This window comes from Tripterygium wilfordii, chromosome 7 (assembly GCF_013401445.1).
Source record: "Tripterygium wilfordii isolate XIE 37 chromosome 7, ASM1340144v1, whole genome shotgun sequence".
In the NCBI taxonomy this organism is placed as follows: domain Eukaryota; kingdom Viridiplantae; phylum Streptophyta; class Magnoliopsida; order Celastrales; family Celastraceae; genus Tripterygium; species Tripterygium wilfordii.
This window is the reverse complement of record NC_052238.1, coordinates 562,773-577,408: the sequence shown is the minus strand read 5'-3', so window position 1 is coordinate 577,408 and position 14,636 is coordinate 562,773. Positions and strand designations below refer to the sequence as shown.

Sequence of the window (14,636 nt, the reverse complement as noted above, 5' to 3'; positions counted from 1 at the left end):
TGAATAATGTATATTGTGGGATTCACTCATCCAATTAAATTGTGCCACGTAGGATAGATGAGAAAAGAGAGAATGATTTTGAAGTGCTGGATATTTGGTGCATCACTGTGGATGCTCTTACCCACTATTGGCACAAGAAACAATCATGCCATTGAATATGTTGATGAATATGCCTTTTTTAATCACATAAATAAATAATTTTCTTGTTTATTTTTCAACGTGGAAGATAACGAAACTATTTAATTTTTTAAAAAAGGAGAGAATTATTTTTAAAAAATTGAGCATCAGTTTATTTCGATTTTCAAAATGGAAATGATAGTCATATTATCCTCAACGGTTAAAAACAAAGAAAGAAAGCATCGAACGGCTCACCCATCGCCACGTCTTTCCACAAGAATATGAATATTATCTATTACCCATTACCCGCATAAGCGCAAAATTTCCCAAATTCCGATCCTCCACACGAGGCGAACGTTAGCAACCCGCCAGCTATGGCTTCTCAGGCGCCTCTTGAGCTCGAGATCACGGTGATTTCGGCGAAACATCTCAAAAACGTCAACTGGAGAAACGGCGACCTCAAGCCCTACGCGGTTTTCTACCTTGCAAGCTGGGACAACCGACTCGCCACCCACTCGGATGACTCCGGCAACACTAGTCCTGTCTGGAACGAGCGATTCACGCTCCCACTGACTCGGCCGCTTCACGACTCCGTACTCACCCTAGAGATCTTCCACTCCAGGCCCTCCGAGACACCGAAACCGCTCGTCGGGACGTCGAAACTCTCGCTTGGTGAACTCGTCGATGAGTCGGGCAAGTTAACCAACTTGGTCCGCACGATCGAGCTGCAGCGTCCCTCTGGTCGTCCTCACGGTAAAGTTCGCCTGAAGATGGCGTTAAAAGAACGCAACTTGCCAGCACCCTCTCCGGATTACAGTAATGCCCCTCAGTACCGCCATTATTACTCTCCTGCCCCTCCAAGACCTCCCCCTCTTGTTCCTGCACGCGACTACCGTGAATTCACTCATTCTCCGTACTGTTACGGCGATCAATACTCCGGTTACTACTCCGGCTATTATCCTTCACAGCCGACTATGTCATCGCGGCCATTGTATCATCGAGCCTCCAGTTACGTTGCGCCAAGTAGCCCATCTGCGCCCGTTGATCTGTCGTCTTCGACTGTGCCTCCTCCACTCCCCCGGACTTCCAATTACGGCGTGCCCAGTGGACCATCGGCTCCTGTTGATTACTCTTCCTCCTCATCGTACGGTCCAAAATCATCAGTGCCAAAGGTTGGTGGGAGTTCAGTCACTGGTGCTTTAGGTGGGCTGAATCTGGCTGAATCTGAATCTGAATCTGGAAGAGGGGAGTGTCCATGAGAAGGAGAAAACATCAGAAAGGGAGAGTTATGATTATAGTGATTATCATCGTCGTGATTATTGAAGCTGATTTGTTTCCAGAGCTTTGAAAGCACTTATGGGAACTGCGAAAGGTAAATTTGGGTACTACTATGGTTTGTCGGTTTTAATAAGAAAGACGATATCTGTGTATATATAATTAGCATAATACTTTATTTTGTCTTTTAATTTGGTGTTTATTTAACTCTTCTCTTGGATGCTGAAGAACGGAGGTGAAAATTTATAATCTTTATCCCCTTCATGATGCTTTTGCACCTTGGTGAGTGGTGACTATATATATATATTTGCTTGGTGATTGCTTGTATATTGGTGATGATTTGTTTTGATCTATGATTATATTGAAAACACCCTCAAAAATTTCAGTCTGATTTTATCATATGCAAACATTAAACCCGTAGCTGTGACCAGCATGATCATATTTTTAATGGTCATTGATTTTGTGAGCCCATCTGTTGATGATTCTGGGACACGTACAACTTAACCTGATTATGCAATGGTTTGAGTTTTAGACAGGATGCTAATGCTAATGGTTTGGGTGGTTCCAGCTCTACGTTTTGCAAGCTCAATTGTTGATGGTTTGTGGCTTTATTTTGTTTTTTGTGTTATCAATATCTTTTTGTGAAAAAATAGAAGAGATTAGTTGTGCTGATAATTCACCCAAGTCGAATTTTCTGGCTTTCTCATGGTTTTAGAGATAATCCTGTGACGCTAGCTACTGGTATGTTGTGCTTTATGGTGTCCCTGTCATGTGAATCTGGACTCACCCATAGCTAAGGCAATGTTATGCTTATGTCGCTTTAGATGTTTGCTAACTACAATGGTCAAACGGGATACCATTGCGATAGCGAAAATAATTGTGGAAAGGCAATGTGCTTGTTTTGCAAAATTGGTAACTTGACATGCTTTTCTATGTAGTATGTACATGATACTCTAATATCCTGTCATGGTGTTCATATCCAGAGAATATGGTTAGTTCGTCTCATTATTTTTTTAGCTTATAAACTGATAATGATCATAATTTTTTTCATGTCTGAGGTTGCCCAAATTGGTATAGTGCGACTCTAGCTTCTTTGAATGTGGAACTGCTCCAAATTATGAAAACCTTTTGTCGCATGCCTTAAAATCTTTGATTGATAGTTTAATACTGGGAGGGAGGAGCTATTGACAATGGAACATGTTGCTGCCATGAGTTCCTCAAGGCTTGAACTTTTTTTTGGTTTATTACTCTATTCAATGTACCCGAAAATATGCTCCTACTCATAGTGGATTCAATCACGGTTTTTGTTTTTTTGGAGCCGTTCTTGATTTGCTTATTACAAGTGCTCGTTGTGTGTTGAATTTTGTTAGATTCTATATTATCTCTTTACAATGGCTGCTGCTGTGGTGTTTCATGTTTATTGTTCTTGCTGTTGTTTAGCTTATGGAGTTTGTGTTTGTTCCTCAGAGTCGCAGAGCCTCGTACTTCTAGATGGTAGATACACTAGGCTGGGCATTCCATCGGGTTAGTTTGCGACTCATTCAGGGAATGCAGCAGCCAGCAAGTCTATTGGGTTATGAAAGCCCATTGGGCTAGGCTGAGTATTCATTATTCAGGTTCAGGGAATGCTTCTAGTTTATTGGCTTATGACAGCCCATTGGGTAACCTCGGGTACAAGCTTACAAGGCTCTGTGGGTCTTTAGACTCTGTAGACAGTTCAATTTCAAAGGCCGGTATTTATACGTGCTTCAATGCCCAATGGTCCGCCCAATTACCAAGCTTTTCCACAAGGTGGGCCGGGCCTAGTCGTCCACTTTATTCTAATCTGAATAGGGATTTGAAAACACCATAATGAAAACACAATCTGAAGGTGGATTGTCTACAAATGAAATTGGAGGAAGCTGCCACCACTAGGTTATCATTATTCTTTTGACCTTTATACATGTATCATTGTCTTCGTGAGGCACCTTGTGTCATTTTTAATGAAACTTCATATGTATACTAGGAGCCTCAGTGAAAGATATTTTGTTTTTTCAAGCTTAGGAAATTTAGACATTTATGACTTGAATTTAATTTGATTAAGTTGTGAAACTTTTTAATATTCTGTGTCTCCATCTCTGACGTCTATTGTGTACTTTCTCTTGCTCTGTCTAAATGATGAGTTAGCCCTTTGTTCCCTTCTCCTTTTCTTTCTAGTTTCCAGCCGAAAAAAAGAAGGATAAGTAATTTTTTGATTGTCGAAAAGCTTAATGGATATCATATTTTATAACCATCAAAGCAGATTCTACCGAAAGGTTGAGGATGAAGAAGACTGATTTTCCAATTTGTATGATGTTAGCTTTTACCTTTCCTGAACATCCACTTGAAACCATTAGAAACTGTGGTTTAACGTCTTTAAACCATTAGCTTTTCTATAGTTCCCACCTAATCTAGAATTTGCCTGGTCTCCTCCTCAATCTGAACAATTATTACAAAGTTCATGCTGCTATCTGTGAATAATAATTTCTCGATTATCATAAATAAATTTATTTTATAGTTGGGAAACCGAACATATAGACGAAAAAACTGAGCAACGATACCGGAAAACGTGTTACCATTATCAGTAGGAGTTATGGAGGTTTCCTGAGGTGTTCTTTGCAAAGTTACTCTGTTCTAATGGTTACTCTGATTATTATTGTTTCTGAATCTGGACTCTTAGGTGTGATTCTTAAGGTGACTTAACATCTGATGTTTGTGACTTTAATGGTGTGTTTTTAGGTACATCTGTTTGTCATATTTTTCTTGATGACCCACAAATCTGTGTGGCAGACTATGGCGTAGCATATCGAGCCTTTTCAGGGCGGTCACATTAGCTCTTGTATTTTTATGTTTGCACTATACGAAAGCTATAAGTGGAATGAGTGCATTGTGACTTGTGAGCCCATAAATATGTAAATATGTCTTTACAATGAAAGATTCTCGTCATTCTTGTCTCTCTTTTATATATAGCTACACCATGCTTTTCACTTGATAAATTCACACTTGTGCGGTTGTGCCTCACCTACCACTCCACCTATACCTTCTATTTGCATTTTTTGCTACCCTCTCTCTCTCTCTCTCTGTCTCTCTCTATCTGTGTGTGAAAGATGTCAACCAGGATGGCCATAGTGAGCCAGAGACCTGGCAGTAACAAGAGTCCTGGTTCACTCCAGCGAACTAATAGATGCATAGCTTCCGGGCCAGCAAAGAAATGTGGATTGAGGCTGCCGAAAAGACCAGAATTAAGAATTCTCAAGGGTCTTGGTGGTAAGTTGGCTGTAGCTCTGCGCCTGCGGAGGAGACCTTCCGCTAAGGTTTCTTCATCAGCCAATGCAAAGCCTTTTGTAGCTCCTGTTGATTCTCATAGAGCAGAAGCTATTGAGGATTGCATCGAGTTCATCAATTCAACTTCTTCCTTATGCAGGTCAAATTCTGTGAATGCTAATTGTGGCTAAGTTTTACAGAATAGTCTTGTGCATGCATTTGTCTAAAAAATATGTACATAGGGAATATATTTGTGTTGCTCTTAGTACTGCCCTCTTGCTTGCATTCTTGGCAACAAGAAGTCAATACTCTCAAATATTATGGAGTAGCTACATGAATTCTTTGCTCAAATCTGTTTCAGAATTGACTGCGGATTACCTTTGTTAGTCAATCTTTATTCATGGGTCATGGCTAGAATTATGAATGCTTTAGTCTTTAAAAGTTAAGTCACAAGTATGACCCTGGATATGATGTGATTCATATAAGGTAGACAGCTTTTTGACAGGGTTGGCTGAAGCCTGAACGGCTGAACTATTCTCCATCAACAAAGGCCGGGAATCAGGCGTTCATAACTTTTCTCTTTTTTATTTTTCGATACTAACAATCTCATCTAACAACTTTCGTCCAAAATGGGCCAGTGATGTTTATAGAGAAACCTTACTTCCAAAAGTCATTTCTTAAATGTCCAATAATCTCTTTTGGTAAATTGGTATTAAGTCACTGTAAGGGTGGTTTCAAGTTTGAATATAGCCTGCTGTAACTTCCATGGATTACTACATATTAACAACGATGGACCAAGTCGCCGTGAACTGGTGCCATTCAGTTGAATGTTGTGGTCACAAGATGGTGACGAATTCAAGAGAATTACATGAAATCTAAATTAGATAAACACCCCCCACCCCATAAAAAGGAGAAGAAAAACAGACTGAACAATTCTGTAAGGTGAAATCATTTGACATTTGAAACGAATGGAACAGAGAAATTAAGAAAAGAACGAGAGAGTACACAGGATGAGACTCTACTCTCCGGATGCACCAGAGAGACCATGGTCAATTCTTAGCGAAGAGGCCTCCAAAACCACCGTTTTTCTTCTGGGGAACCGCAATTGAGTTCTTGCGACCACCGGTGGTTCCTCCATTACTCTTCTCCTCCGCTTTCTTCAAGATTGGATCAGTCTCATATAACTGTTCTTCCTTCTGTAGACTTCCCAAAATCCAATCCAGAAGCCCCTTCTCCCCTTTGCTCCCACCGTCACCTTTGGCGGCTGTGGCTGCGTATACTCTCTCTGTGGCCGGAACGAATGCAAATGGTAGAGAAGCCATTGCTCGCTCGCTAACTCTGTGCTTTGCTTCCTTGGTTTCTCTCTGAAGAGAATGGTTATGTGAAACTGAAAAGCAGGGAAAGATGTTGTTACGGTAATATATTTTTGTGGTGAAATCTGGACTGTTAGATGAAGGGGGGAGATCGTGAAGATGAGTGTTTGTAACACGAGCTCTCCACAAGTGGCTTATCTTCTTTATTTTCCTTTTTTTTTTCCTTCCTAAATTTGAGAGGAGGAAGATTGAAGGAAGGCGGAGGCGAATGATGTTTCTTTGATGGATATGGATATCAATTCGACACGTGGCATGATGACAGCTCATCCAACTCCACAATTACAATGGCCTGGGCTACAAGACTTGGTTGGGCCTAGGAGACTTTAACTATTGCAGAACCCATATCAAGGGTAGTTTTAATTACACTCCGATTTTTTCTAAATACACCCTAATATAAGTTGACCATCATTTGTAAAAATCAATTGAGGGGGTATCTTTAGAAAAAACCTAGGTGTGACTAAAGTTACCCCATATGAATTTGACACGTTGCACTCATATTTACAATTTGACTGGGCTTTGAGCTACAAACCTTGGGCCTAAAAACGAACTCCCACATAAGCTTTATGGGCCATTGCCGGCTTGCCTGCTTGGTACATAAAAACATGTTTGTTATTGGGTACTAGTGAGATATGTAATGAACATGCATCTAGTGGTCATGACTCATGGACATGAATACATGATGAAAAGTAGTCACGACCAAGAATTCATAGCCCAGTTCCATACGTTATGTTAGTTTTAAGTTGAAAAGTTATTAAGTGGGTAATCCGAATCTGACTTAGGAACTAATCCTCACACAAAAAAGAAAAAAAAAAGTAGTAAATTTGATGCTCCTTATTTATTGTTCCATTTTAAAGTACACGTATATAAATAATATATGTTCAATCATGTATATATACATTAACAGTGTGAAATGTATCATCTGGTTGATAGCCTAATGGTGAATTTCTCTAGAATCAAACCGTATGAACTCGAAAAAATCCTAAGTTTGTGTTGCTTTAAAAACAATATGAAACCAAATATTTGTAGTGTATATTTATCAATATGAACATTAATACATTATGAGAATTTACCCATTTCCCTATAAATAACAGGGCAAAAGCAAAGTTTGTACCATAAAAAATAAAAAGTTTTGAGGAAACGTTTGTGCTTGGTTTCTTACTCCCAACGTTTCCTCGTCCTGGAACTACTAGTCACTCTCGAGAGTCAAAATAGTGTCTTTCGGGTCTCTAAAGGTTTCCTTTTTTTCTTCCTCCGATTTATGCCTTAAGAGTATCTACTCTATATTGCTAGGTCTCCTAAACCATTTTCTCTTTGTGGGTATACCGTCTCTAACTACTTCTCTCTCTATTTCTGTGAATAGGATCAGCAAGAAATAGATAATTCCAACAAGCAAAGCAGTATATTGGTGATTGCGTTGGGTCAATTGACAAACCTAAATGGTCTTCCTCAGTAGGTATATACAAGCTGTACATGCACAATTGATGAACCTTTTTAATTCTTCGGTAATTAATTCAAATAAAAGTTTACTCCTAACATACAGGGGGTACCTTCACCTTTCATTTATATATATATATATATATTTCAGTTCTTCGTTTCTTTATACCAATTTCGTCAAATATTAGTTGGTGGCTAGGGTGAGATCTCTATATTATTTACTATAACTGGGTGCTTTTATGTGTAAGACATATGCCACCAATAGCATCCTAGCTAAAACTCCAACTGTACGTAATATATATATAGCAAAATACATCTTAGACAATTTAATTATGACATATCATACATATTCAGCCCCAATAGTACTTTCAACAGTCATTGAAAGATTGATATATTACAGTAATCAAAGAAATTTATTTGAAGCATGCATAATTAAGTAATATAGAAGAAAATAGATATACAATTACCAAAATGAATATGGAAAAACAAGTATAAATTCATGAAGATAATTAAATAAAATAGTGGATCGAAGCATTTTTAGTTTAGTCAACGACATAGAGGGACACGTACGTTTCATCAAACGCCTTAAGTTATATACTTTTTATGTAGCACACCTGCTGCAGGTGATCTAGCGAGCTGGGAATACTAGCGTATAGCAAAAGGTTTTTTCTCGTAGTTTCTCTCTCAGCTAGCGCTCCTATCAACCAAACAGCGACCTCTCCATTAATAATTCACACATTTTCCTAACCAACTCCTCCTAAAACTTCCTCAGAATATCTATTATATATATAATACATTCTCTATCATCTCTCTCTCAAACTAGCTTCACTGGACCCGATCCAAGCCAGAGTCTTAACCACACACCAAACCCTTCTATTTGCTCTCATATCAGATGGAAACCCTACATCTGCTCTTCACACTAACTGCAGCTGCCTCTGCATATCTTCTCTGGTTCTATTTACTTTCAAGAAAATTAACCGGTCCCAAAGTATGGCCACTTTTCGGATCTCTTCCGGCTCTCTTCATGAACCGGAGTAGAATCCACGATTGGATGGCCGGGAACCTCCGCGGAACAGGTGGCGCCGCCACTTACCAGACTAGCACGATCGCCATTCCTTTCTTTGCTCTCAAACAAGGGTTTTATACTGTCACTTGTCACCCGAAAAACATTGAGCACATTCTTCGAGCCCGGTTCGATAATTACCCTAAAGGTCCTACGTGGCAAACCGCGTTTCATGATTTGTTAGGGGAAGGAATATTCAACAGTGATGGTGACACGTGGCTAATTCAACGCAAGACTGCCGCACTTGAGTTCACGACCCGGACATTGAGACAAGCCATGGCTCGCTGGGTTAATCGGACCATCAAGAATCGGTTATGGAAAATTTTGGATAAAGCGGCTAAAGAGAAGGTACACGTGGATTTACAGGATTTGTTGCTTCGCTTAACGTTTGATAACATTTGCGGACTCACTTTTGGGAAAGATCCGGAAACTCTCTCACCGGATCTACCCGAGAATCCGTTTTCGCTTGCGTTTGACACCGCCACTGAAGCAACTCTTCAACGGCTTCTGTATCCGGGCTTTTTGTGGCGATTGGAGAAGTTTTTCGCTTTTGGATCAGAGAAAAGACTGAGAAAGAGCCTTCAAATTGTCGAAAATTACATGAACGACGCCATAACAGCGCGTAAATTAAGCCCGTCAGATGATTTGCTGTCACGATTCATGAAGAAAACGGACATTAACGGCAACCACTTCGCGACATCCGTCCTCCAACGAATTGCGCTGAACTTTGTCCTAGCTGGACGTGACACCTCATCGGTTGCTCTCAGCTGGTTCTTTTGGCTTGTCATGAACAACCCTGAAGTCGAAGAGAAGATCATCAAAGAAATATCAAGCGTTCTCAGAGAAACACGTGGCAATGACCATCAAAAATGGCTTGAAGAGCCTCTTGTCTTTGAGGAAGCCGATAGATTGATCTTTCTCAAAGCGGCTTTGTCGGAGACACTTCGGCTCTACCCATCAGTTCCGGAAGATTTCAAATATGTTGTCTCGGACGATATTTTGCCAGACGGTACGTATGTACCGGCCGGTTCAACTGTCACTTATTCCATCTACTCTGTTGGGAGAATGAAGAGTATATGGGGTGAGGACTGCATGGAGTTCAAACCAGATCGATGGCTGTCCCCAAAAGGTGACCGGTTTGAACCGCCTAAAGACGGTTATAAGTTTGTGGCCTTCAATGCTGGACCTAGGACTTGTTTGGGGAAGGATTTGGCTTACCTCCAAATGAAGTCTGTGGCTTCAGCCGTGCTGTTGCGTTACCGGCTGTCGCTGGTTCCCGGTCACCGCGTAGAGCAGAAGATGTCTCTAACTCTCTTTATGAAGAATGGGCTTCGTGTCTACATGCATCCTCGTATCCTTGCATAGAATGGCCATTCCTATATATTTTCATTCGTCAGGGTTGACATTCCCAGAGTCATCACGGCTGGTCGTGCTGTCCTTAAAATGTTGATGAAGGCTATTTTTATCATTTAATGTTATTTGGTTTCATATTTTCTTGTCTGTTGGACTGCCGTTGTATTTGGTTTATACATATTTACACAGGAAATTAAGATTGAAAGTTATGTAACGTTAAAGTTCCATTTCATTGGTTTGGACTTTCATTTGATTGTGTGAATAAAACATTCAAGTTTATTCTCGGGATACATGGCAGCATAAAATTAATAATTGAAATATTCGATAAAATCACCAAATTTGTTATCAGTTGAGTTGCTGCCAATAAATCCAATATATTCTCACCGTCGCCAATTTGGAGGAAACATAATTTGAAATTTTAATTAAATGAATTAGGAGTTTTTTTTTTTTGAAACAAGGATTTGAGAAGGGGATAGGATTCGAACCTACGACCTAATAGGTGGGTGATCCCTTACATGTAATGTGATTGTCGTTCAACCAACGACTCACTTGCAAGTGAAGTGAAGTAAGAGTTTAGGACTTTAAAGGAAACATAGTTTGAAATTTGTTATCAGTTCCAAACACCCCAGCCAGAACTCCAGCAGTGTTAGATAGTCCAAGCAATATGCATCTCTTTCTTGCCATATCACCAAATTACAATTCCCAACAAAATTTGTTGGGCCAATTGGCGATTCAGTAGTTGCTCTAAGGAAAACTCTGTTTCTGGTTAAATGAAATACCTGAATAACGGAAAACGGAATCAATTTACTCTTCAAATGGGCCAAATGAGTAATGAGGCCCAAAATGGCCCAATATCATCATCGGACCATTTGGGCTCCAAGGGCCTAAAAACCTTCAAGACTCAACATCATTTGGGCCAAGACTGGGCTAAAAATGCACACGATACTCCATAAGCCAATAAAGTAATAAACATTATCCAGTTTTGACACACAATTGTTTTTTTCTTTAAAAATAAAAAATACAGAAGCTCTATTCGCACCGACACCGTGGTAGCATGTCGAACCCACATAAATGACAAAACTAAAAATCTCGGGGAATGATCTAGTTGTTTGTGGGTCATAATCTTCATAACTATGAATAAACATGACAAGTGGCCCAAATACGTTGGTTGACAAGTCAGAGCACTTATGGGCCCAGAGTTGTATTTAGTAATTTTCGTTTAGGGGGAAACATCCATGAGAACTACAAAAATGTACTTGGTGGAATTGTTAGACTTGCCAACTATATATATCGTAAATTCTTAATTTCCTGTATAGCACCATTAGTAAAAGTATGTTCCACTGGGAATAATATCCATATATCATAGGTTTTGACTCAATCTATCTTATTTTTAGTACAAAAATTATATGCATGTAGCTCTAATGATCCAGGTATAAATTTTTATCTGATATCCAAAGTGTAAATTTGTATAATATCGTTTTTAGTTAGAAAAAAATGTCAATCATGAGTATTGCAAGGAGTGATCATCAAAAGTCAGAGATTTATCATATGATTATATGGTATATTTAATTAGCCCACTAACATTTAAAGGTAGCCTGCACCATCTTTAGCGGACTAATTATTCTAAGAGAATCATGAAATCCAGATTTTCTTATTAGACACAAATATATAAAGATTAGAGAATTTAGAGTGAAAGGAAAAACATACCAAAAGCTTTAAAAGATGCCTGGAAGATAAAGGAACTAGAGCTGCTTTTTTATTTTTCCAGTCTTAATTACTGCATTTGTCAACAGCTTGGTCAGAGTCAATTTCAGTATTATTATTATCCTTTTTGTCATCTTACTTGAAATGCCCATATAGGGTATAAATTGCATTGTCTCTGATAGTTCAGGAAATCGGCTGTGGTAATATTGTCAATTCAATCTACAGATACTTGAAGGAGTAATGGTGTTCTTAATCTTAATTAAAAGTATCTACAAGAAACAAGACAAGTAGTGTTTATCAGGTGATGAGGTTTAATCAGAGGGAGACATTGTGGGACCAATAAAATATTTATGGGCTCTATCAAAAAGATCATCATAGGCCCACTCAGAAAGCAAAACTTGAACACCAGCGCTAGCCTAGCAATATCATTATGTGGCCCACATCATTCTTTTCGGAAGGTTAGAATTTCAACATGTCGCCATCCGAGGCCGATAAAATAAAATTAACCTTAAAACCATAATTGAGGACTCGTGAAGAAAAAGAACCACAGTAAGAATATAATCCTAAATTTGCTTCCACCTTATAGAACATAAGGAATCTGTACCTGCCATGTAAAGACAAGCTAATGCATTTTTCTTCTTCTCTAGTATTCTCCCGAAAGAATACCCACAGTTAACAGGACAAATCCTATACTAATAATATGATAAATCCAACAATCTGATTATTGAATCAACTGAGACCTGTAATAATTCTTAGAAGGTTAAGAGCACCACAATAATGTGGTTCAAGCCACGTCCATGTCTTATCTACAAGAATTCGAGTTATATTCTCATGCACATTATAAAACAGCACTATCAACTATCAGAGTCGCAGAAACTCACGTGCCCAAGCCTGACAATGCTTCCTATTATGTGATTTCTTCATTTGTCCTTGAACTGTCTACAAGTTTAACATTTATAGTTGAGTGGTTTTTACATGAAAATGAAATTTCACAGCAGCAAAAAAAGAAGCAGCTTGGACGGATGGGATGGGGGATTACAGGCCGTTAATTTCGGTTAAAGCTAGGTGCAAGTTTCTTCTACCTTCGTGTGTGTGTGTAATGATGACGATCAAAAGCTAAGAATGATAAATTATATGATGCATGAGTCACTGAAAGAATCCCCAATTGTTCCAATGAAGTTGCGTTCCACCTACTCTTTTAACTTTATTCTTCCATATGGCCCCACCTCTCCCTCCCTCATCTCCCTCTACATTCCTTTCCTTTGCTTTTTCCACTCCCATCATTCCCTCCACCGCATTCTTCCTCTCCGTACCAATTAATCACCCTTTCATGGCCTCAACAATTCACACCTGATCACCTCTAGCGCAAGCTCAAGCTGATTAATCACTCATCAATGGCGAGTGTAGGTACTTTGTTCAACAAGTTTCTCTCAATCTTTCTCCTCCTCCTTCATCTGGGCTGCTTCTATATCGAAACCAAGGATCGCCAACGCCGAACTAAGGTCTCTCCTCGCTCTTCCTCATGCATCTCCCCATCTCGTTTTAAACCCCGTAAAGCAATTTCTTCTTCTTGGACTTTTATCAAACACCTTCTCTCCGCAAAAACATGCACTCAAAATCACCCCGCATCACCGACGCAAACCTCCGCAAGATCGTCTCAGCTGTCAATTGTCTCCATGGTCCCACTGGAGATCCATTTATCCGATCCTACTCCGCGTCAAAAACCGGCCGGGTCATGCCAAGAATCCGATATATCCGCCGATAACCCGTTCTTTCCTCTTCGAAACGACATCTTTCCATGCACAGCATGTGGAGAAATCTTCAATAAACCGCCCCTTCTAGAACAACACCAAGCGATCAAACACGCTGTGACAGAGCTCGTCGACGGAGATTCGGGTAACAACATAGTCAGAATTATATTCCAAACGGGTTGGATTTCGGGTAACGAAAAAAGTCCGGAGATTCATCGGATTTTGAAGATCCACAACAGTTCAAAGATACTGTCGAGATTTGAAGAATACAGGGAGGTCGTCAAAGTCAAAGCCGCGCGAAACGGCGCCGTTAGAAAGAGAGACGAGAGGTGCATCGCGGACGGTAATGAGCTCTTGAGGTTCTCGTGTTCGACTTTCATGTGTGACTTGGGACTTAACGGTGACTCCAGCCTTTGTAGCCAGCAATACTGTACCGTATGCGGGATAATCAAGTCGGGATTCTCACCCAAGATGGACGGAATCTCCACGCTTTCTACTAGCTGGAGAGCGCACGGGTCGATCCCAGAGGATATCGAGGAGGAGTTCAAGTTCATGAATGTGAAGCGAGCCATGTTGGTCTGTCGAGTGGTGGCGGGTATTGTCGGCTGTGAGTCGGATGACGTGGACAAGGAGGATGGCGGGTTTGACTCCGTCGTGGGACGAAGTGGCAGTGGGGCCCATTCCAGGGTTGATGAGGAGGAACTTCTTGTGTTTAATCCTAGGGCTGTGCTTCCTTGCTTTGTGATTGTGTATACCGCGTGAGTTTTTAATTACCTGTTCTTTTAATTAAAAATTTCCTTTGTTTAACTTTTGTTGTCGTCTTTGATGATGTGTGGTGATGATGGTGTTTCTATGTTACTTATGACCACAAGTAGTCTCATCACATCACGTGCCTATGGTGAGCATGAGTACGTTGAGCTGTGATGGAGTGTGGTAGGTAGGTAGGTCCAACCGGCCGATGATACTAAGATTAACATACACATAATTGGGTTACCAAAATTAACATAACATGATACTAATTCCTTAGCTCTTAGCTAGGAGGCCAGGACAAGGCAGCCCACACAACACGAAACCGTTGTTGCTCTAATTAGTAATTAGAGTCTTGAATATGAGATCGTGCCGCTGGTTATATCATGAAAATTGGGAATTGGCGACTACGACGGTTCACCTTTCATTGTACCAATTAAACTTTAAAAACTTTAAACCTTTAGTTTAGAGTCTTTAGACGATTTGATATACATTACGATTATAAAAATGGAGCCTCCAATGACTTTTGTAGAGCTT

The 14,636-nt window shown here is 40.0% G+C and overlaps 3 protein-coding genes and 1 pseudogene across 3 annotated transcripts; all 4 read left to right on the top strand.

Annotated features, from left to right (window-relative positions):
• Positions 1-287: 287 nt before the first annotated feature.
• On the top strand, positions 288-2,702 carry LOC120002749 (annotated as a pseudogene).
• Positions 2,703-4,424: 1,722 nt separating this feature from the next.
• LOC120002750 (josephin-like protein) lies at positions 4,425-5,025 on the top strand. Its single transcript, XM_038851542.1, has one exon. It carries the CDS (start codon positions 4,518-4,520, stop codon positions 4,863-4,865), a length of 348 nt encoding a protein of 115 aa, XP_038707470.1. The 5' UTR covers positions 4,425-4,517; the 3' UTR covers positions 4,866-5,025.
• A 3,287-nt stretch (positions 5,026-8,312) lies between these two features.
• Positions 8,313-10,185, top strand: LOC120001842 (cytochrome P450 86A1-like). The gene has a single exon (XM_038850329.1). The coding sequence runs from the start codon at positions 8,374-8,376 to the stop codon at positions 9,907-9,909; it is 1,536 nt and encodes a 511-aa protein (XP_038706257.1). The 5' UTR covers positions 8,313-8,373; the 3' UTR covers positions 9,910-10,185.
• Positions 10,186-12,587: 2,402 nt separating this feature from the next.
• LOC120001712 lies at positions 12,588-14,159 on the top strand. Its single transcript, XM_038850139.1, has one exon. It carries the CDS (start codon positions 12,996-12,998, stop codon positions 14,112-14,114), a length of 1,119 nt encoding a protein of 372 aa, XP_038706067.1. The 5' UTR covers positions 12,588-12,995; the 3' UTR covers positions 14,115-14,159.
• The last annotated feature ends 477 nt before the right edge of the window (positions 14,160-14,636 follow it).